This window comes from Telmatherina bonti, assembly GCF_933228915.1.
Source record: "Telmatherina bonti genome assembly, chromosome: 15".
Lineage (NCBI taxonomy): Eukaryota > Metazoa > Chordata > Actinopteri > Atheriniformes > Telmatherinidae > Telmatherina > Telmatherina bonti.
In genome coordinates, this window is record NC_136613.1 from 15,941,831 (window position 1) to 15,964,477 (window position 22,647).

The 22,647-nt window shown below is 40.6% G+C and overlaps 1 protein-coding gene across 2 annotated transcripts in view; it reads right to left on the reverse strand.

The window, feature by feature from the left end:
* Window positions 1-22,647, reverse strand: part of st6gal2a (ST6 beta-galactosamide alpha-2,6-sialyltranferase 2a) — a 59,585-nt gene that overhangs the window by 19,349 nt on the left and 17,589 nt on the right. For both annotated transcript variants that reach the window (XM_079254385.1, XM_079254386.1), the window contains exons 2-5: window positions 10,102-10,156; window positions 8,934-10,017; window positions 2,697-2,794; window positions 1,298-1,399 (exon numbers count right to left, since the gene is read on the reverse strand). In XM_079254385.1, the coding sequence (XP_079110511.1) occupies window positions 1,298-1,399; window positions 2,697-2,794; window positions 8,934-9,927 (1,194 nt within the window). In that variant the 5' untranslated portion in view covers window positions 9,928-10,017; window positions 10,102-10,156. The remainder of the gene's footprint in view (window positions 1-1,297; window positions 1,400-2,696; window positions 2,795-8,933; window positions 10,018-10,101; window positions 10,157-22,647) is intronic.

The following is a 22,647-nucleotide window of genomic DNA, read 5'->3' on the forward strand; positions in this document are numbered from 1 at the left end:
ATGTGTTGGTCATCTTCTGGAAGATTATGTGCACAGGAATGCTCCAGTCAAATAATATGTGTAAAAGTTTGTTCAAAATTATTTTGTAAGTAAACTAATAAAAAAAAAAATGTTGCCCAACAAACTCTGATGATACTAACTTATACATGAAAGAGTAAAATAGCAAAGATCAGAAGACCAAAAAGATAATTCTAATTGCTAAGAAAGAACAGAAGAATATCTGTCCATTAATTTAAAAAAAAAAAAGAAAGAAAAGCAAAAGACCACGTGATGAAAATAAACTACATGATGCTTCAATCTGCAGCAAACTACAACCCAGCAACAAGACCACATTACAACAGGATGATTACTCACATCATCTAAGGATAGTACAGGAAGTAAGGCTGGAAAGACAAAGGTCAGGTATGACTTCTTTGTCATTCTATTTAAAGAAAAAATTATTTCTTTTCCTTTGTGTGCTTTTTTTTTTTTTTTGCCTTTCTGCCATCTCTTAGTGTGAGCTTTTACAGCAACAGAACATGAATTCATGTCAGCTGATGAGTCCTCCTTTTGTGCTCTCGTTCAAATTTCCATTGATTCAGAGGAAAGGTTAATAAAGTGCTGTGTTGCTGTATTGTGTTAGTGTAAAGGGTAAAACCTGAAAATAGTTGTTCATTTGGAATGATTGGTGCTTCCATAATAACCCCATCATAATGAAATGGCAAAATAAAATTAATAAGACAGAGGACTTTTTAATTTTTAAAGCCAAATTATTTATATAATTCAGTGAAAAGGTAACTCACAGCATGCATGCAAATCAATCCTAATTGCAAATCTGAACACAGAAGTTCAGGATTTTATTGAGTATGACAGCACATCATTTCCTGAAAAACAATTAATGGAAGCGTGAGAAAAAAGAGGGGGAAGAGGTGGGAGGAAAATGATGGAGGACTAAAATACTGGCTTTCGAAGCAAGTGCACAAAAGGAGTCAGGTTATGTTCAAGGACACATGAACTAAAATGTAGGGGTGGCAAGCAGTAGATATGAGAGTGGGAACAGATAAGGGGAGTGAATCCACTTTAAGGGCGATAAGCTCTGGTGCTGCGTCTGAAATGACCACAACGGTTACCACGGCAACATAAGGAGCATTCCCATACAGTCTCTGTGACATACTCGTACGGTTTTCTAGCATTTTCTGCCCATGAATTGTGACCTTGGTGTCCCAGTAAATACACCCTCTTTCCAGAAACTACTGATGCAGAAACAGCAATGAGCTGCAGCTGCTCTTCATCCAGCCGGCGTGACATCACAGCTTACCTTGTCTAAGTTCACAGCGTAAGGTGCAGGGTCCCAGGCCACCAGAGTTACATTCTTATAGATGGAGCTTGTGTTGAATCGATGCTTGGGATTTGCCAAAATCTGTAAAGGACAAACATAAACTGAAGTCATTCATATATTTATTAATATATCATATCATTATATATATATATATATATATATATATATATATATATATATACACACACACACACACACACACACACACACACACACACACACGTATATACATATACATATATCTGAAAATATACTTCCTGAAAGTACTTCTTTGTAAAAAAAAAAAAATCAATCCTTGTAACTGTAAATTACTGCCAGAAGCTGTTTCAGCTGAGCTCAGTATTAAGACTAAAGCGAGTATATCTTTACTGTGCATCTTTACTGTGACTGCCTTTATGGGGTCGTGTCATCACTAGGAATTTAATATGGAACAAGAGATGACCTCAGGAGATGACTGCTTCTGGTCACAAAAGAACAAACAAATGCCTGTGACAGTTCATGTTAACCTCCGGTTTAGCTGCTGGCAAAAGCAGTGGCAAATGAAACATTAAACTAGTCCTAATAATTTACATCAATACAGTGAGTTTGAGTTTTCTTTCAATTAAATATTAGCAAACACATTCCCAAATCAGTTACTACTCATGCAGAGTTTTTTTTTTTCCACTTGAACCATAAAATCCAAGCATCAAGCCTCATTTTAGCCCATTTATTAATGATTTGTTTTGATGACAAGACAGAATCTGCTTAATATTTGATTGTACTCCATGTCGAGCTAGCAGCTATTGTTCTTACTCTAATTAAATTATACATTTTTCATAGTTTTTGTGATAAGCATCAAAAGTTTATGTCTGATAGGTCTATATTATTAGTTATGCATTTATCTAAAGAAAGAATGTGCAAGCAAAAGCAACCAAGTGTTTATAAGTTTGTAGGCAGCTACATTCTTGAGCCAGCAAGTTGATATAACAAAAAAAACAAAAAACAAAAAGATGCAACACTTGATAAGATTCAGCCATGGCACATTCTGAAGTAGAAGAAATTGAACATAAAAGTTGCAGGGAATTTATTGTCTTTAAGTGGTGTCAGACTCCAGATCTGCCGTGTGCTTTCAGTGTTCACGAGCACAACAAGATGTAAAGTATTTAAATCTATAAGGTAAAACTGGCTTTTGAATTCTATTCAGTGATCGAGATAGATTTAAATCTAACAAAATCTTTTTTTTTAATTGCTGAGAATATTACAGTCAATCCCGTTCAACAACATCTGCTCTGAGAAATACAATATACCTGAGGTTAATCTCACTAACGGTATGTCAGTGACGCAGGTATCAGACATACATTTCTATTGATTTGTCCACCAAGGCCATCTTCTCACTTACCTGTGAATTGATGATGCGTATTGTGGTTTTGTTCCCCACATCTCGCTCATACCCCTCTGTGGGTGCAGCATTGAACCGTAAAACTGCGTCATGAGCGTCTAAAAGACAAACCAGGAATGAAATCAATCAAATGAATATCCCAAGGTTTCAGGAACGAAAATCATCATCTGGCCTTTACAAGGTCTTCAAATCGAACAAATATCTGAGAAAATCTCAGCGAACACAACATGACACCGTCTACCTTGATGTATTTATTTAACAATAACAAATTGGGAAAATTCAATAGCCTGTCAAACCACAATGTGGAGGACTAACTTTGTTCTCCATTGTTCTTGACTTGATCAGCTGCTCCCATCATTGTGGAGGAATTTTGGCACCACTCTTCTTAACAACATTGCTTTGGTTTATTAAAATTAGAGACAATAGTTCATGCGAAGCCGTCACACATAGTAAACTACTGAAACCTTTGCTTTTATCGACTTACCGATGATCAGTTAATCAGTTGCTACTCATGAGCAGCACCTGGCTACTACTTGCATCCTACTTGCTGCTAAAGTCTTGTACTATTTTCATATCTGCGGCAACGTCTGGCAGACACTCTCTCACACACACACACACACACACACACACACACACACACACACACACACACACACACACACACACACTCACACTCATAACTAAAGTGCTCTCCAGTGGTTAGCTCAGGTAACCGACCAGGCACCGACCACACTTTTTCAATCAGTAAAGCCACACTTTATTTTTCCAGTTCATGCCCTTCACACTTCGCAACAGCATGAATTCTCTGGCTGGACGGATGGCTGTAGAAAATAATTACAAATTCATTTCTGTCTGTCTGCTCATCGATCCATCAGTTTCAGCCCGCATCCTGCTCTTATGTGGTACCGACACGAGGATGGATGATCCTTCAGGTTATGATCTCATGCTCCTTCATCACGGCAGTCAGCCACAGAAATATCTACAGCAAACACTTGAGGTTGGCCATCTGTCGTCCTGCTTAAACATAATGCCGTAAACGTGTTTGTGCCCAGCAAAGTTTGACAAGAATGGCAGATTTTCAACAAACGCTCTTAAAGCCAAGATGAGCCTTTTCGTCTGCATCCAGATGAAGTTTGTGAGACCAGCCACACAATCTAAGGCTTCATATCTATTTTTAATCCTTTTTTTCCCCTTTTATTCTCTCAACTTGCAACACTGTCAGAAGGTTCAAAAGCATTGTTAAAGAAATGGGCGTTCATCAGTTCACAGGGAAGCAAGTTGTAAAAGAATTAATGAAAGAGTGTAATGACAAGGCCTGGGAATATGTGTCAGGGAGAGATTACACCACGAGCACAATACACAATCCTCTATGAGGAAAAAAAAAAAAGAAGGAGAACCCGAAAGTCTTTGCTCCATGAGTCTAGTCTAAGACAAACACAGACTAATAAAGCTGTCATTGTAGGGACATCTCTGACTACAGTAAATAAATAAAGAAATAACAACTATGAGGTTTGCAGACTGTCATGGGGCTGAACAGACATCGTATGTTTCCCTGCTGCAACAAACCTGTTTCAAATAAAATGGATCTTCAATAGCTTATTGCCAAGTGTTAAAACCCATTCATTCAAATCAGGTGCATTGCTGCAGGGTTGCATCAGATACCTGCAGGATCCCGGACCTCACAGACAGGTTTTGGAGATGCCTCGGGTCACAGTATATGAACATCATAACTACATCGCCATGGTGAAGCATGGTAAAGGGAGCGACAATGACACACTCACATTTCAGCCCAAAGTTACAAGGAAAAGCACAAATAAAAAACACCCATGCTTAAACACAACCAAGGAAAAAGATGCTAAAAATACCCTCTGATTGCAGGAACATACGTTTATTTTAAAGCTTAATTTTTTGAAAATTGATTAAATGTGTCAAGAAATTTTTCCTCATTATTTAGTAATCCCTCAAATCAGTGTTTATCCTGTAGATAAATCTGGCAATTGTTGTAATTACTGCTGTAAAATGAAAAATATCAGAAAAAACTAAGGCTGATTAAATGTCTTCATGCTGCAAACAGCCATACTTATGTGCTAAAGCAACATGTGTATTGCAGATTCAGACTAGGAACCTACTTATGCAAAAAGAATTTCTATAAATCTGCTTTCTTCCTTCAGTTAGTGATTTTCAGTCGTATGTGACTGACATTTAAAAAAGAAGTGATGCCTCCTTTGTTGCCCCTTTTACAGGCAGCTTGTTTTTCCAGTGATTTCCTCTGAGAGGAGCCCCGCAGGTAGAAAACTGTCAAATAATCCATGTGAGGAAATTACAAAAGTGCTTCCAGATCAGAACACTGAAAAAGGACAAATATATATTGTATATATATATCTCAGATAATTTCACCTTGCTCATCTGACCAGGGTAATTCAGACCTGTAGAGGTCACCTGGATGAAGCCCTCATCTGGATCAATGTCCAATCTGATTAGCTGCAGTCTATCACATGTTCATATGGGATAGATTAGGACTTTTAGTATAAACCATCACAGACTGAAGAATAAAACTAAAAGCTCAGAGTTGTTGTGCTGGCTTGATTTAAACTTGATTTAAACTCAAGAGTATTCACAAAATAAATAAACACAAACACAAAATAAATAAACACAAATAAATAAACACTTATCGCTCTCTCTCTCTCATATATATATATATATATATATATATATATATATATATATATATATATTATATATACATACACACACACACACACACACAGTTTTCTTAAGCGCTTAGGGAAGCTGGAGCCCATCCCAGCAATCACAATCATTGGATGAGAGGTAGCCAGTCTATCACAGGGCCACAGTGACAGACACACAAGCAAACACACACACACACACACACACACACACACACACACACACAGTCACTGCAAGGGACAATTTAGAGTAACCAATTACCCTAACATGTCTAACATGTATGTCTTTAGACAGTGCGAGGAAGCCGGAGTACCCAGAGAACCCACGGTGACATCGGGAGAACCTGCAAACTCCACTCAGAAAGGCCACCATTAGACCCTACCTATATGCAGAGTATCTATAGATATACCATTTTTAACGTCCGTAATGCAATATACAGACATGCTCTGCTTTCCATTAAGCTGGTGGTAACTAAAAAAGGTCAGGAAAAGTCAGCGTAGAGTAGACTCAGCTGTTCTTCCACTCAAACACAAATATCAGAGACTAAAGCAGGGAAATAAAATGCCACACTTTAATACACATAAACTAGTCTTATTACTGGAAAAAATAATCAGCCAAATGTGGAAAAATTAGATAACGTGACACCATAGGATTCACCTCTATAGATATTCGTTTGCCGGCATAAATAATACAACGCCAACATTTCTGTAGTAAAAAAAAAAAAAAAAAAAAGTCAAATTATAAGTAAAAGACGCTTCAGAAAGAGAATACTTGCTGCAGGGCTTGTCCATCAAATTGAATAACTTTAGTGTCCTAATCCAGGGATCCCCAATCCTGGTCCTCAAGGACCGGTGTCCTGCAGGTTTTCTGAGTGTCCCTGCTGCACCACACCTGATTCAAATCAATATGTATTTAGCAGACATGAGCAGAGCTGGTCTGGGTTTGGGTCAGGTGTGTTCCAGCAGGAACACTTGGGAAAACCGGTCCTCGAGGACCAGGGTTGGGGATCCCTGACCTAATCTGAAGCATTTCTCCTTCCTGTTTTGCATCGTGGATGCTGTTCATGGTTATCACCACATGATGGCAGCAGCACTTCATCACCAAGTCCCGAGTCAAACAAGGGTGGGCACACAATAAGTTTTGGGCTTTAGCCAAAATTCTGACATGTAAATGTCAAGACAAAAGTGTTGATTCTCATTCCTCTTCAATCAAAACTGATGTCAGTAATTGTGCACATCACACAGTTTTTGCCTTATGGGAGGAACAGCAGGCTGAGTAACAAACAGCTAAATCAATGCAAGTTGATTTCCTATGAAAGTGAAGCTACACAATAAATGTGACAAAGCTTGTCCATCTCTGAAGCCACTCAGAGGTTAATCAGACACATAACATTGTCTTTTCTAATAAGCTGCATCTAGAACTATCTTTTTTTTTTTTTTTTTTTTTTATGACGACACAGCCAATATCCTGCTGCTGTCTGATATTAACATGTATGAGATACACCTCAGTGAAGATGGATGGACGACAGCAGCAACAAGGATTCAGGGCGTGTAGACTTTCACCAAACTAAAAATAAAAAAAGCTTTTTTGCTGAGTGATATTCATATTTTAAAAGCAAAATAATATATTTATTTAATGTATCCTAAACATATTGTTTATATTCAATAAGCCCACACAACTTGCATCAACACACTCCAAGGCGTACTTGAAAATGTATTAAGTCAGCATTCCTGTGAATTTGCAGAGGAACCGTTAGCACCTCAAGCTGATTTTACATTAAGGGGAGCTGAAAGAGTTGACAGGCTGAAGCAAAAAGAATAATATTTCCACTGACGCTGCAAAACATTTTAATTCTACTGTGACCACAGGGTCAAGTGGAAATGCAGGTTGATGCTACCTGCATCTGATTTCCTGAGAAGCCTATTTAGTCTGCTTTTGTTTCTCGGACAATGTCATCTGGGGGAGCCAGAAAACTCTGATAGAAAAAGAAACTAATAACTATAAAGTTCTAGTCCTCCTTATTAATGCTTGCTCTGACAAAAGCAAGGAAGCTATATGCAAAGCGAAGAAGCCTGATTGGTTACCAGAGGGGGGTTCTTTTTTTTTTCTGGTGAGCCATCTGTCACTGAGTTCACACTCTCTCCATTTACTGAAGAGCTGCCAAAAAACCAGAACACACGCATTCAAAAGACAAAAAAAAAAGAAAAAAGAAAAATAAAAAGACATAGCCTACTAGGCACACACTCAAGTTCATCTGACAAGTTCATCTGTGAAGAATCAAACGCTGATCAATGCAGAACTAAATGGACATTTGATATTTAAATGACATGCAGACGTGGTGACACTCAACACCTCCAACAGATGTCTGGTGATAAAAAAGATGAAGTGAAATCTCTGACCCCCCTTCCCTGACATCCATGGAGGCATTGCTTTAGGTTAACACAACGAACAAGACATGTATGTGTTACCTCTCACAAAGACTGGGTTTAGTTTCTCAGTCTTGTGAGGCCTGATTATCATAGGAGCATGTGCACAGGCAAGTGGGCTTCTATTTTTGTTTGCTTGTTCCCCCTTTTTCTTCCTTTTTTTCCTTCAGTAAAAACAAGTCCAGCTGTCTTTATCACGCTTATCTCGTTCAAATTTGTTGCAATCAGGCTTGAATGATTTTCAAGAACAAAACAAAAATAAATCTTCATATTTGCATGGAATCTAAGGTGAATCTCTCCCTGTCAGCATCTAAGTGTACTCTGATAGGACAAAAATGTGCAATTATACAAATATTAAAATCTTGCAGATATGAAATTTCATGCTCATCAGAAGATGAAACCTTGTCATGTGATGTTTCCCGTAGCTTCACATTCAGCACTACCAGGAAAGGCATATTTCTAATCCCAGATCTGCAACATTGTGAAACATTAATGCCAACTTCTGCAAAGTAATTTTCAACATTTGCAAATCAATTATATTTCTGAAAGATCTTTTACATTTTTCAAGATGCTTTTTCCCCCATCTCTCCTTCAATGTGGTGTACTCAAAGTGTCTTTTTCCCTTGTAGAAAATCCTTTTTGTAGTTATTTGCTTCTATTATCATGCTGCACGTCTACCAAGTACCCATCTCAGGCCAGTTTATCTTAACTTAAAAAAAAATCCAGTTAGAATGAGCAGCAGCTTCACAGACTGTCGTATTTTCCTCACTTCAGCCCCTTCTGCTAGCTCTAAAATGTCCCATTCACAAGCAACACACGCCAAATGTTCTGTTGGCTGCAACACAAGAATCTATAAGCGCTCCCTGAACCTGAAGAAGTGAATATCCAATGGCATTCATCCCAACAACCCATGGAAACTCCTCGCCATTAGCGCACTGGACAGCCAATGTGGCTAATGGTACCATTAGCTTTGACTACATGTCGGACAACATAATTCCACAGGATGTTTAATACTTAATCCAGGCATAAAGGATGAACAGTGAACCAGTAAACAATCTATTTATGTAACATGGTTTCTTTTGTTTTTCCCATTTATATGTAAATCTTTATTTTTACGACTCACCGATCTCTTTGCCCAGTCCTGAGCGCAAGATGGCACCAGCAGAGGTGACCACTGCACAGGTCCTGAAGCTGCTTTTTTCCTGACGCTCCAGAGGAAGAGATGGCACAAGGCGAGCCCAGCCAAGTGAGGAGAAGGGCTGCTCTGACCCGTCCACTGTTCTCAGCTGGGCCTGGGCTTTCATCTGGCAGAGCAGTTCCTTGGCACTCTGGGTGGCCCTGCGATTTCCCTTATAGGAAACATGGTGTTTGTTGGCACTCATGTAGTCTTTCATGGCACGCTGCAGCCGAGGACTCAGCATGTCGGCGGACACGCGGCCCCTCCAAAGCCGCTGCACCACAGAGGCCGACTTGGAGAAGTAATATTCCTCCAGATCAGAGGAGTCGCCCCCGGCCCTCCTGTCTGCTGGTCTCATCCTGCTCCGCGGCTCTTCGTTTTCATTTTCTTTCCCATCTTCTTCTTCCTCCTCCTCGCCACCGTGGTAACGAGCGGTACTGACACGGTTCTGATACTCTGCATTTAGAGATGTTCTCTCCCGACTCTGGACTGCGGGATCTGAATGAGAACCCACATTTTCTGTGCCAAAGGAGGACCAGGCAGCCAGGCTCTGTGGGTCCAGGTAGTCCTGTCGGCTTACCTCCTGACTTCCGTAGGTGACATAGGGAGCACTGTCTGGGCTGTGGCTTACCTCCACGCTGGTCTCTGGGGTGGTGGAGCTGGCAGACGGCTCCGGTTCTGGTTTGTCTCTGAGATATGTTTTCGTTACAAGTAAGGCCAGCTCAGGCCTGGGGCCCAAATTGACATGGTGTTGATGGGATGCTTGTATGGAGGCCAGTCGACGTGTGTCAGGGTGCTGGGAGAGTAAAGACCTGGCAGAGGTCAGGGGCTCATCCACACGAGCATCCAGAAAGTAAGAGATCAGGGCAAGAAAAAACAGGACCCAGGCCAGCATGGCCACCAGCACCATCCTCCGCCACTGCCTCATACTGGACTTCATCAGTTCTCACTCACATAGACCCCTGTTGAGCTGGCCCACCAACAGTAAAGCTGCACAGCCGAGACTGAGCCCAGAGGTCAGCTGGAGCGCCTGCAAAACATGGGTCAAAGTTCTACATTGTAGAAGCGGAAGAAAATTATACGATTTATTGCAACAGAGCTTTTAAATACTCACCTGGACTGACAGTTATTTCCTCCTGCCCATGTGTCCGCCAGGATATAAACAGGACCTGAGAAAAGGAGAGGGACTATTTAACAGGCATGCATGAGGGTTTGTGTTCATCGTCACATCATTCCAAAACCATTCTGCACCGGAGACAACTTGGCTGTTCTCCAGTTCCAACTAAAAAAAAAGAGAATTTTTCAAGACCACCATCGTTAACCAACATGAATCATATTCACAAAACTGCTGATCAGGTAAAATCTTCATTAATGGAAATATCTCCTGTTTAATCATCTTAAGCAATAGCTCTTATTTAAAGACAGGGTTGTACAAACCATATAGTCGCATAAAAAGAAAACACACACACACACACACACACACACACACACACACAGACAGATTAAGTCAATAATAAAGAGAATTTTGACCAAAAACGTTCCCCCTCTTGCTACACTGAAATATCTGCACATGCATGCTTCAGCTGCCTGACTTACAACCTTAGTTTACCCCCTGATTCCTCTACGTCTGTAAGATGCACCTGGATATATCAGATACACAGAGGGATCGCCCTAAAACCTAAAAAAAGAAAAAAAAATTGACCTAATGGGAGATCCCAGTTCCCAGTTCCAACCACCACAGGATATCCCTGCTTGCAGACCTGACAAACTTGGAGAAGCAGTGTTCCTGCAGAACGCATACCTGGCTTTATCAATATGAGTAATACAGCGGATGAAACAATGCGAACAGACACTAAATGAAGAGGAATCCAATTATTTTTGACATAAGAATTAAAGGTAATTAAGAGAATGAAGAGGTATATTCCAGGAATATCTCCCTGGATGAGCAGTTCTTGTAACTGCATAACATTCAGGTGGTTTGGTCTGCTTGAGTCAAATGCACTGTGAAAGTAAACATTACTGAAGGAAATTTCTCTGGATTCTTTGGCCAATCAAACTAAGTCCCCTGATATCCTAGTATGAATGTGTCTTCAGCATCTGGACGCTGCAGGGAAATGGCAGCCGAAGAAATGTACATAGTGAATATCAGTGTGCCAACGAAACCAGTCAGAAGCATAAAATTGTAAGCCTGGGCATTTACATTGTGTTGCTTTACAGGAACGTTTGCAGAAAATAAACAGGTTTTTTTTTACCTCAATACTGATTTTTCTATGAGATAAAGGCGTTTTCTATTAACTTATGGTAAAATGATACATAAAGGACAAATAGAGATCAACTTTTTAACCTTGTCTTGGTTGACCGAAACTCTTGTCGCCCAGTTGCACTAACAGTCATGCAGTATTTCTTAGAAATGGGCAAGGCAGGCTTATTTGCAAAGCACAACTCAACAACAGAGGGATTCGAAGTGCGTCACAGAAACATTAAAACATTTTAAAATTGGAAGCATAATTTAAAATTGAAACAAGGAAGGGAGGAAAAGGAAGTCACATGAGATAAAAACTATTAAAATCATGATCAATTCCAGCTTAAAAGAAACAAAGGCAGTATTGGACTTAAAACTACTAAAATGCAGCTAAGAGCAGGTGGGTCTTTAACCTAAACTCAAATAAACTGAGTGTTTCAGCTGATCTGAGGCTTTATGGGAGTTTGTTCCTGACATGTGGAGCAATGCTCATCTGCTCCAACCATATTAAAGCAGCTGGAACATCTGCAGCTCCATCTTTACTCTGAAACAACAGAGCCAACACTGCTTCAAAACCAGAAAAAGATACTTTTTTTTTTTTTCCATAGTTGTTCTAAACCACAATAATTAATAAATAACGCTGTCATTATCAGCTTGGCTTGTGTTTTTTTTTTGCAGCAGCAGCTTTGATGATTCTCTGGTGTACGAAACGTCAGGCTCTGAAACACACAGCAACCAAGGTGAATAAATGAAGCATTTAATTGCCCGACTACAATCCTCTCAACCACACGTAATTATGAATTTTGGTCTCTTAATGTGGGAGTATTTGTCTCTCCAGAGAGAGTAAAAGAGTGAGGCAGGAGACTGTTAAGCCTCCTCCAGTCCTAATTACAGCTTTCTGTCTCTGTAGCTGTCGAGTCCTGCAGAGAGCAGCAGAAGTGATCTGAGGTGCCCTCTCCCCAGACATCCAGGCCTCTCTTCCCGGGACCACATGGGAGGCCAAAGCTCATCCTGCCGACCCTGGTCAAGCAGGGAGGAGAGCGGCAGGGGGGAACTGGGCCAGAGGGAGTGGTAACTTCATGAGAGAAAGAAAAACACTGGATGCACACATCTGCACAAATACACACTTCTGATTACTCTTAGAAACCTTACAACATGCTGTTTTCGGGCCCTTAGGCCACAGACAGGTGGGTTAGGTCTCAGGCAGTAATCTGCTATGTATCACTTTGGACATGGCGGTCATAAATGGGGTTAAAAGTGACTCAGAGGAAAATGTGCCATTTAACACCGGGAAATGACAACAGTGTGTGTGGCACACATGCCAAAAAAACAAAGAAAAACAAGGAGCAACACACACGGATGCCTCGTGGCAATGTTATCCACAAGGAAATGTCATCTATATGCGTCAGCGCTCCTCAGAACCCCCCCTGCAGACTGCGTGCCCCGAGGCGTGTCACGCGGGCATGTGTGTGCGTTGCCTCACCTGGTAGCAATAAGGATGTGTGCCTCAGTAACTGTGGTGAAACAACATAAGTGTGTGGGACAGATGGAAAGGCGGGGGTGGAGGACAGAGCTGGGCTTGTGATGGTTACACAAAGAAACAACAAAACGGGAAGCATGAAAAACTGACGTTGCCAGACAGCAACGGGTGACTAAATGACTTGGCAGGAGCCCGGCTGCAACAAAAGGAGCCTTACAGATTAAAAAAGCACAGATCTCATGAAGAATAAAAGGTTATGTGCATACATGGGAAGACAGCATCCAGCTTTTAAAAAAGGGATTGAAGGAAAGGCTGAATGTGTGCAGCCTGTTCGTACATGCATGCCTGCAAAAAAACCATGGCGGAAATTTTACATGAAGCAACTGCTCCAATGAGACCATAAGAAATGACGAGTGTGTCCTGACGGGGCTGAGGGTGTGTTGTCGTTTATTTAGTCTGACTCACATCACAGCCCTTCCTAAATTCAACTCATGCAATGTAGGTATTTGCTGGTTTCTGTGGTTTATTACAGCATGTCTACTGGTCTGTTTGGTCATGTTATTTATTCACTGTTGTTAACCGTCAGCTGGAAAAGATGGTACGTCGGTCGCTGCATTTTTGCATGGGTTTCTCTGAAGTGCAGACCATTTAGCGGTAAGGCCATCGTAGGGGTTTCCCCCAGGAGAATAGCTGGGAAGTTTACGACTTGCATGCGAGGAACCCTGAGCATGCAAATGTGGTCAGCAGACAGACACTGTGTAGAGCTGCTGAGCTACAGACATGGTGAAAGCAGAGAGATGCTCCAGGTTATTGTGTATATTGCATTTATTTTATATTTAAGCGGCCAGAATGACCTTAGTTTGTTTTTATTAGTTGTTTGATGATTAGGTTTTATTTCTTTTCTGGTATTCTTTTCGCCTTTTTTTTAGTCATCATCAGAAACTCTGTGTGTATTACATAACAAACAGTCTAATTTGGGATTTAACAAGAGTAAGCAAAAAAAAGTGAGTGTAGTCTATTTTTTAAACTTTATTTAGGGAGGTTTATAATGTCAGACTTTGAAAGTGTCCCCTATAAAGCATGTCCTTTAGCAAAGAAATCAAGGCCAGATGGCGCTAGGTATGGGTGGGACATGCCCCCCTCAGATTCACAGTGACATCGAATTCCTCCATCGTAATGTCTTCACAACAGTGTCCACCACACTCTCAACTCTGCCTCTGCAGCTGAGCTGAACCTGCCGGCTCGCTACACCGCTGAAGGTTTGAATGACAAAAGAAAGAATGTAAGTCATTCGTTAATGACAGAAATTGCCTGTGGTACAGACAATAAATTCATCCTGGATGAATTATAAGGCTCCCAGGAACAAACTTGAACTGAACAGGATATTTTTATTATATGAAGATTAAAAGGCTAAAATATTTACGGGTAAAACAACTGTAGAGCATCCAGTTACAGATGCTCATGTAAAGAAAAGAAGCTATTATTTACCTGGAGTGAACAAATTAAAGATAAGACAGACAGAAATAAACTTACTAATATGCCGATGAGGATGAAGTATAGACCAAAACATCTCTATATAAAAAAAATCCTTACAGGAATCTGAACTATGTCTGGTCTGATACAGACGTCACTGCAGACTCTGGAGGAGAAAAACAGCAAGACGGACTGGGGTTGTCAGGTTGACCAGGAACGGAGAGGTTAGGGAAAAAATTGTCACAGTTTCTGGAAAGTTGAGACATCATCACTGTATGTTTTACACAACTTGTGTCTTATGTAGAAAATTCTGTCTTTCCTTGTCCCAGCAATCATCTGGTGAGAGGCAGGGTACACCCAGGACAGGTCACCAGTCCATCACAGCACCAGTCCAGGTTTGAAGAGTCTAAACAATCTAGTTCTTGTTCAGGAACTGGTCTGATGTGGTCTTAATGCCAAAAAGAAAAACGTGCATTTTCACAAACAGAATAAAGATTTTACAGCAGTCATTTTTTGTTAGCTCTAATGTGGTCTAAGCTCCCAAGTATTAGGTTAAATTGGCCTTCAGCATTATTTGTCTGGACGCGCTGACGTTGCGGTAACGTATTGTGTCATTTCCTGTTTCCCTAGCGTGTGTCACTGCGGATTGCTACGAGCCGTTGGCTCCTTTAACTTCTTTCTAACTTCTATCTATTGTTAACCAACCACTCACTTTAGCGCACAATATCTTCCCAAACCACTGTTCTATATATTGCATTTATTTTTGGGGATCTTTGGCTTTCTGTTTACTGACTTAAACAGCTCAAGCACTCGGTTTTAGCATGGCTGCTAGCTCTCTTCCCACACCCCGGTCCCCTGCCTTTTCTTGCTCGGTGTGTCTGATGTTTAGCTACACCGCCTCCTTTAGTGATAACGGTAGGTGTATTAAGTGTAGCAGCTTGGCAGCTTTGGAGGCGAGGCTCTGTGAGTTAGAAGCCCAGCTCCGCACTCAGTTAGGGAAGCAGTTAGTCAGCAAGCCCCCATTAGCCAGTGCGGAGCTACCAGCCAGGGCAGCCATCCCGAGCCGTCCCTCAGCAGTTCCCGCGCAGCCGGGAGCCGAGGCGGGCTGGACGACGGTCAGGCGGAAGCGTAGCCCCAAACCAAAACCCACTGGCCACCACCGACCTGTTCACGTTTCTAACAGATTTTCCCCGCTCGGCGACACACCCGCTGAGGCAGAAACCCTGATTATAGGTAGTTCCATAGTCAGAAACGTGGCTCTAGAGACACCGGGGACCATAGTCAAATGCATTCCTGGGGCCAGAGCGGGCGACGTCGAATCGTATTTGAAACTGCTGGCTAAGGCTAAACGTAAATACCGTAAGATTGTAATTCACGTCGGCGGTAACGACACCCGGTTACGCCAATCGGAGGTCACTAAAATTAATGTTGCTTCGGTGTGTAACTTTGCCAAGAGCATGTCGGACTCCGTAGTTTTCTCTGGTCCCTTGCCAAATTTAATCAGCGATGACATGTTTAGCCGCATGTCATCCTTCAACCGCTGGTTGTCTAGGTGGTGTCCCGATAACAACGTGGGTTTTATAGATAATTGGAGCGCTTTTTGGGGAAAGCCTGGTCTTATTAGGAGAGATGGCATCCATCCCACGTTGGATGGAGCCGCTCTCTTATCTAGCAATATGGACTCTTTTATTAGTCAGCTAAATTGACAACTCAGGGTTGGGACCAGGAGGCAGAATTGTAGTCCTACACACTTTTCTGCAGCTTCCCACCTGCCGCCGCCCACCCAAAACCCCATTCCGACCTTATACAACTTCCCAGCAGTAAGAATTAAACAACACAAAAACACTTCTGGGGTTAATCGTGAAAACCTCATAAAAATAAAAACAATGGATCTAATAAAATCTGAAAATAAGACAATAAAGTGTGGCCTACTGAATATTAGATCCCTCCCAAATAAGTCTTTATTAGTCAATGACTTGATAGGTGATCACCACATTGATTTATTCTGTCTTACGGAAACCTGGTTACAGCAAGAGGATTATGTTAGTATTAATGAAGCTACGCCAGCTAACTATTTAAACTTTCACATTCCTAGAACTACAGGCAGAGGAGGAGGTGTTGCAGCTATTTTTAAGTCAGAATTTTTAATTAATCCTAAGCACAAAACTAACTATAAATCCTTTGAATTCCTGACATTAAATTTATCTCATCCAAAATGGAATTCAGAGAAACCGCTCCTTTTAGCATTAGTGTATTGCCCACCTGGACCTTACTCCGAGTTTCTGACCGAATTCTCTGATCTCTTGTCTGAGTTAGTGCTGACTACTGATAAGGTCATTGTACTAGGTGATTTTAATATTCATGTTGACGTTGAAAATGATAGTTTAAACATTTCCTTTAGCTCTATTCTAAACTCAATTGGGTTTTCACAAAATGTCAATGGAGCCACTCACTCTCATGGTCACACTCTTGATCTTGTTCTAACATATGGTATTGAGACTGATAAGCTCAAAGTATTTCCTCAAAACCCTGTCTTGTCCGATCACTTCTTGTTAACCTTTGAATTCACTTTATTTGATTACTCACTGACCAAAAATAAATTCTACTATAGTAGATGTTTATCAGACAATAATATTACAAAATTTAAACAATCAATTGAATCAATTTTTTCACATCTACCATGTGTTAGCATGACTGAGAGTCCCCCTTTAAGCCTTACTCCTGCTCAGATTGATCAACATGCTGATACTATAACAGCTTCAATGCGTACAACCTTGGATAATGTTGCTCCCCTAAAGAAGAAGAAATTAGGTAAGATTATGAAGGCTCCCTGGTTTAATTCCCAGCTTCGAGCTCTAAAACAGGCATCAAGGCGTTTGGAAAACAGATGGCGTTCATCAGGACTAGAGGAGTCTCACTTAACCTGGAAAGAAAGTTTAAGCATATACAAAAAAGCCTTACGTACGGCAAGAACAGCTTATTATTCATCATTGATAGAGGAAAACAAAAACAACCCTCGGTTTCTTTTCAGCACTGTAGCTAGGCTTACTAGGAGCCGGAGCGCTGTGGAGCCATGTATTCCTTTCTCACTTAGCTGTGATGATTTCATGTATTTTTTCAGGAATAAAATTGACACTATTAGAGATCAAATTCACAATACTCTTCCTTCTACCTATAATGTTGAGCCTGTTGTGGTCTCCGAAGCATCCTTAGAACCAGGATCTGACTTGTGTCTAAATAGTTTCTGTCCTGTCCAACCCTCTGAATTAACTAAAATAATAGCTTCATCTAAACCATCCACCTGTATCTTAGACCCTCTCCCAACGAGCCTCTTTAAGGACATTTTCCCTTTAATTAATACATCACTACTAAATCTTATCAATATGTCTTTAGTGACAGGATATGTACCACAATCATTTAAAACTGCTGTAATCAAGCCTTTACTTAAAAAGCAATCTCTGGATCCAGAGGTGATAGCAAATTATAGACCTATATCTAACCTCCCGTTTATGTCCAAAATTCTGGAGAAAATAGTTTCAGCTCAGCTACATGCCCACCTGAGCAGAAATAATTTATGCGAGGAGTTTCAGTCAGGATTTAGAGCTCATCATAGTACTGAGACAGCATTGGTGAAAGTTACTAATGACCTTCTTATGGCCTCAGACAAAGGACTTGTGTCCGTACTTATCTTGCTTGATCTTAGTGCTGCATTTTATACAGTCGATCATAACATTCTGTTACAAAGACTAGAACAGGTGATTGGAATTACAGGTACAGCGTTAAGCTGGTTTAAATCATATTTATCTGATAGACTTCAGTTTGTTCATGTAAATGACAAGTCCTCCTCCCAAACTACAGTAAGTCATGGAGTTCCTCAAGGTTCTGTACTTGGACCAATACTCTTCGCGCTATATATGCTTCCTTTAGGCAAAATTATTAGACAGCATGGAATAAACTTTCATTGTTATGCAGATGATACTCAACTATACTTATCCTTTAAACCAGATGAAACAAATCAGCCCAATAGGCTACAAAATTGTCTCATAGACATAAAGACTTGGATGTCTAGAAATTTTCTCCTCTTAAACTCAGATAAGACTGAAGTAATTCTCGTTGGATCTGAAAAACTCAGAGCTAAATTTTCCGGTTTTGTAATGAACCTGGATGGCATTACTTTAGCTTCCAGTGCTACAGTGAGAAACCTTGGAGTAATATTTGACCCTGACCTGTCCTTTGGCCCACATATTAAGCAGGTTACTAAAACAGCCTTCTTTCATTTACGTAATATAGCCAAAATTAGTGATGCAGAAAAACTGGTTCACGCTTTTGTTACTTCGAGACTAGATTACTGTAACTCTCTATTACTGGGCTGTCCTAAATATGCCCTGAAAAGCCTTCAGCTGATCCAGAATTCTGCAGCCAGAGTCCTGACCAGAACCAGCATGAGAGATCATATTTCTCCAGTTTTAGCCTCTCTTCATTGGCTGCCTGTTGAATCTAGAATAGAATTTAAAATCCTTCTCCTTACATATAAAGCCCTCCACAACCAGGCACCACTATATATCAAAGACCTCACTGTGCCTTATATACCAAGTAGAGTACTTCGTTCGCAGACTGCAGGCTTACTTGTTGTTCCTAGAGTCTCAAAGAGCCGAGCAGGAGGCAGAGCCTTTGGTTATCAGGCCCCTCTCTTATGGAATAAGCTCCCAGTTAGTGTTAGGGAAGCAGACACCCTCCCCACCTTTAAGACTAGGCTGAAGACTTATCTTTTTGATAAGTCCTATAGCTAGGGATGGTTAGCATCCCTTAGTTATGCTGCTATAGGTTTAGACTGCTGAGGGACATTTCCTGATACACTGAGCTTCTTTCTTTTTCTCTTTATCTCTTTCTTTTACCCCCCCCCCATAACAGTGTTGCATCATTAACATGTATGTCTCCTGTCTCAGCAGGTCTCCCTGGCCGGGAGTAGCAGTTTCTGTTGTCTTTCTGTCCTCTTCCCCCCACACAGCAGAGGCAGATGGCTGCCTGTCCTGAGCCGGGTTCTGCCGGAGGTTTCCTTCCTGTTAAAAGGGAGTTTTTTCCTTCCCACTGTTGCCAGTGTGCTTGCTCAACTCAATCTGTTGGTTTCCTTATATAGGCTGTTATGAATTTGGCCTTCATTATGTTTTCCCCTCTGTCTGTAAAGCGTCTTGAGATGGCATTGCCGTGATTTGACGCTATATAAATAAAGTTGAATTGAATTGAATTGAATATTTATTTAAATGTTTTGACGATACTTTAGAAAAGTGAAACTCGTGAAAAATTTCCATGCATGGAAAATTAGAAGGTCAAAAACTGGCTATTAAACCTGCTACATGTGAAAAGATGGCAGTTTCTACGCATTTCAGCAGTACAGTCAGTACAGTCAGTACACAGCAGGCACGAAACAAAACTTGTTGTTTATCAACTATTTCAAATAAGAATTCTCCAATGGTTTTGTCGTGCAATCCATTGGCCCACAGACTACTGCAAAGGTCACTGCTACAGCGCTAGCTGGAGCTCAAATTACACAAGAATAACTTGTTGAGATTAATTCATCACCACCCCAATACCCACACACACACACACAGACACACACTTCATTCTAGTCCACCAGTACAAACTCTGTAATGCAAACAATTATGCAAAATAAATAGAAAAATAAAATAAGAATCCAGAATATCAAGGGGAGCATTATGTCTATAAAGCTAAAAGTAAATCTGCTCAGCAGAATACAGAATCCAGATAATCATTCTGCTTGCTTAAATGCTGGACAAGACTAAATTAAAAAAAAAAAAACAAAAGAAAATTCCATCTAAGCACCTGCAGGAAATGGTTTCATATAACTCTGAAAATCAGCAGACCATACAGATGCAGTGCATAAGCAAACATCAGCGTTCTGCCTATAGAAGCCACACAGAGAATCGCAGATTGCTGGGTCGTGAACTTTCATTTATCTCTATGGAAACTACTGCGTTCTCAGGTCTAGTCTTCACACTCTCCTCCATAATAGCTCTCGCTGAATCATTTGACCGTTAGTGTAATAATTCAGCAGTGATCACAAGCCATTCATGTTCTTTGGCCTTGTTGCCTTTCACGGTTTAAAAAGTCATGCCGAATGCCGCTGGATTTTAGAGTTTTTTTGTAAAACCAAATAAAAAGCACAAAAAATATGTATGTTTGACTCTTAAAGAGGTTTGTAGACTTTGTACTGCTCAGTTTTAGTTGTCTTTTTTTCCAATCTTTGAGTGATTTAGTCCTGTCTTATATTTGCTGAATGTGTGTTCCAGGCTATATATAGCAATGTCAGCCAAGCGCTTCAAATTTCCCTTAGTTCTGAAAGAGTTGTCATCTGACAAGTTTAATAGTAACAATTATCCATCCATCCATCCATTCATTTTCTTAACCGCTTAGTGCAATTAAGGGTCGAGGGGAATCTGGAGCCTGTCACAGCAATCACTGGGTGAGAGGCAGGGTACACCCCGGATAGGTCGCCAGTCCATCACAGGGCCAGTAACAACTATCTTCTTTTGTAAAATTGATCAAAGACAGCTGCATTTACTCCTTTTCAATGACAAAAACTGATATGTATAAGATAAGACAAGAATACAGTACATGTTAAATTCTTGAGTTACTCCTCATTTCGTAATACATTTCCAAGAAAACAACAAAAGGTGCAGCGATTTACTGAACATGAGGTCATAAACTGAAATCCAGTTTAATGTCACCCTACCATGAAGACCATCTCTGATGAGGCTTTCCTTAAAAGTAAATTCACCAGGTGAGATGCATCTTTTAGGTTATGTCTCAGGTATTCGCTGGATTATTTTCTCAATTTCTTTAAAACATAATTTTCAGATATTCATTTGTTTTTTTTTTTTGTTTTTTTTTTATAGCTATGCTATGTCATCATTTGTCTTCCACTTGTCCAGATTATTTATGCTTTTCTTGTTTTCGTTTTTAAATAAAATGCCAACCAACAGCTCTTTGGGAATCACTTGTGATAATTGGGATATTTCATAGAATATGCAAATAATTTAATTTAAAAATTAGTTATTTGTTGTCCATTATGTGTAGTCATCCCTCTGAAATGGTATGGTGCACAAACTAAACCAAAAATGCTTGGAAAAGCTGTCAACGTTTCAAGAAAAACATTGAAAAACCTTCAGAACACTTGGAGAACTAATGCTACAAAATACAAAGAAATTGGGGCTGGTTCAAGACTTTTGCCTGATGTGGGACAAACACATTCCTCAAGCTAGATTTATGAGGCTGCACATAAACACGCTTACATTTTATATATCTGAACTATTGTGGGACCTGTAAGCAACATTTCCACTTCTGCTGTTGGCCTTGGAAAAAAAAAAAAAGCAGAAACAAATAAACAGTAAACACTGAATTATTTGTCAGCAGACTGATGCTTGTGCCTCCCCAGTGATGCATCAGATCTAAAATGAAAAGAACAGAAAACAGGCAGCACAGGTACATCGACAGTATGGAAATATATAACGACAGAGTGAAGATCTTGCAATTCATGTTGCTCGGGGAGGGAGGGGGATGTAGGGGGTGCTCTCATTTAAAGGTGACAAGTTGAAAAAAAATCTGTCTTATTTTGCACGTGTTTCATTCTGACACGTGATTTCTGCACCTTCCTGTGCTTATTGTTTCTTAAGCCTGTTACATACTCCACGAGGCGCAAGAACTGAGTTCTTGTTCTTGAGGCTGCAAGAACAAGAAAAAACGTCTTGTTCGTCAGGTCCATACATACTCCACGAGAAGCACGTCTGCAGCGGGGAGGGATCACTGCGGGGGGCGATGTCTGCTTTTATGCGCGATGAACCCGGTTGTTACCTCCGCCGAGGAGGTTGTTGTTTTCCCCGGCCTCTTTTTGCTCAAGATAACTTAAAAGGTTACGGATGGATTTTTATAAATATTTCAAGAGTTGTTGCAAATGTAAAAATGAAGAACTGATTAAATTCTGGTGGTGATCCGGATCACCGTTTGGATCCAGGATTTTTTTTAAAAGGATTCTTTAACATTGTGCTTGGCGGAGGTTTCCGCTCTCCGCTCTGTTTTTCTAGTTTCATGTTTAACGACAGGCAGGGCGGGTTGTGCACGCGGCTGGGTTCGAGTGTTTTAATGCTACATGTAAAAATGTTTGTACTTTCTCACCACCTCGATCAGCTGTTTTATTAAAACAATCCGTTTTGCCGGCAACAGTAAAAACGCGGAAGCAGCAAATCCGCTTCATGCTTTCTCCGTGTTAACGACGCCCGCCTCCAATGTCCGACCAATCACGCGATACTTCTCGCAGTCCTTCAAGAAAAAAGTTCTGCCAGCCCGGTGTGTCAAGAACTGTCCTCAAACACGTCCGCGAGAACAAAATGACGTCATTTTCTTCTCGGAGCCTCGAGAACAAGAAAAAAGTTCTCGCTTCTCGTGGAGTA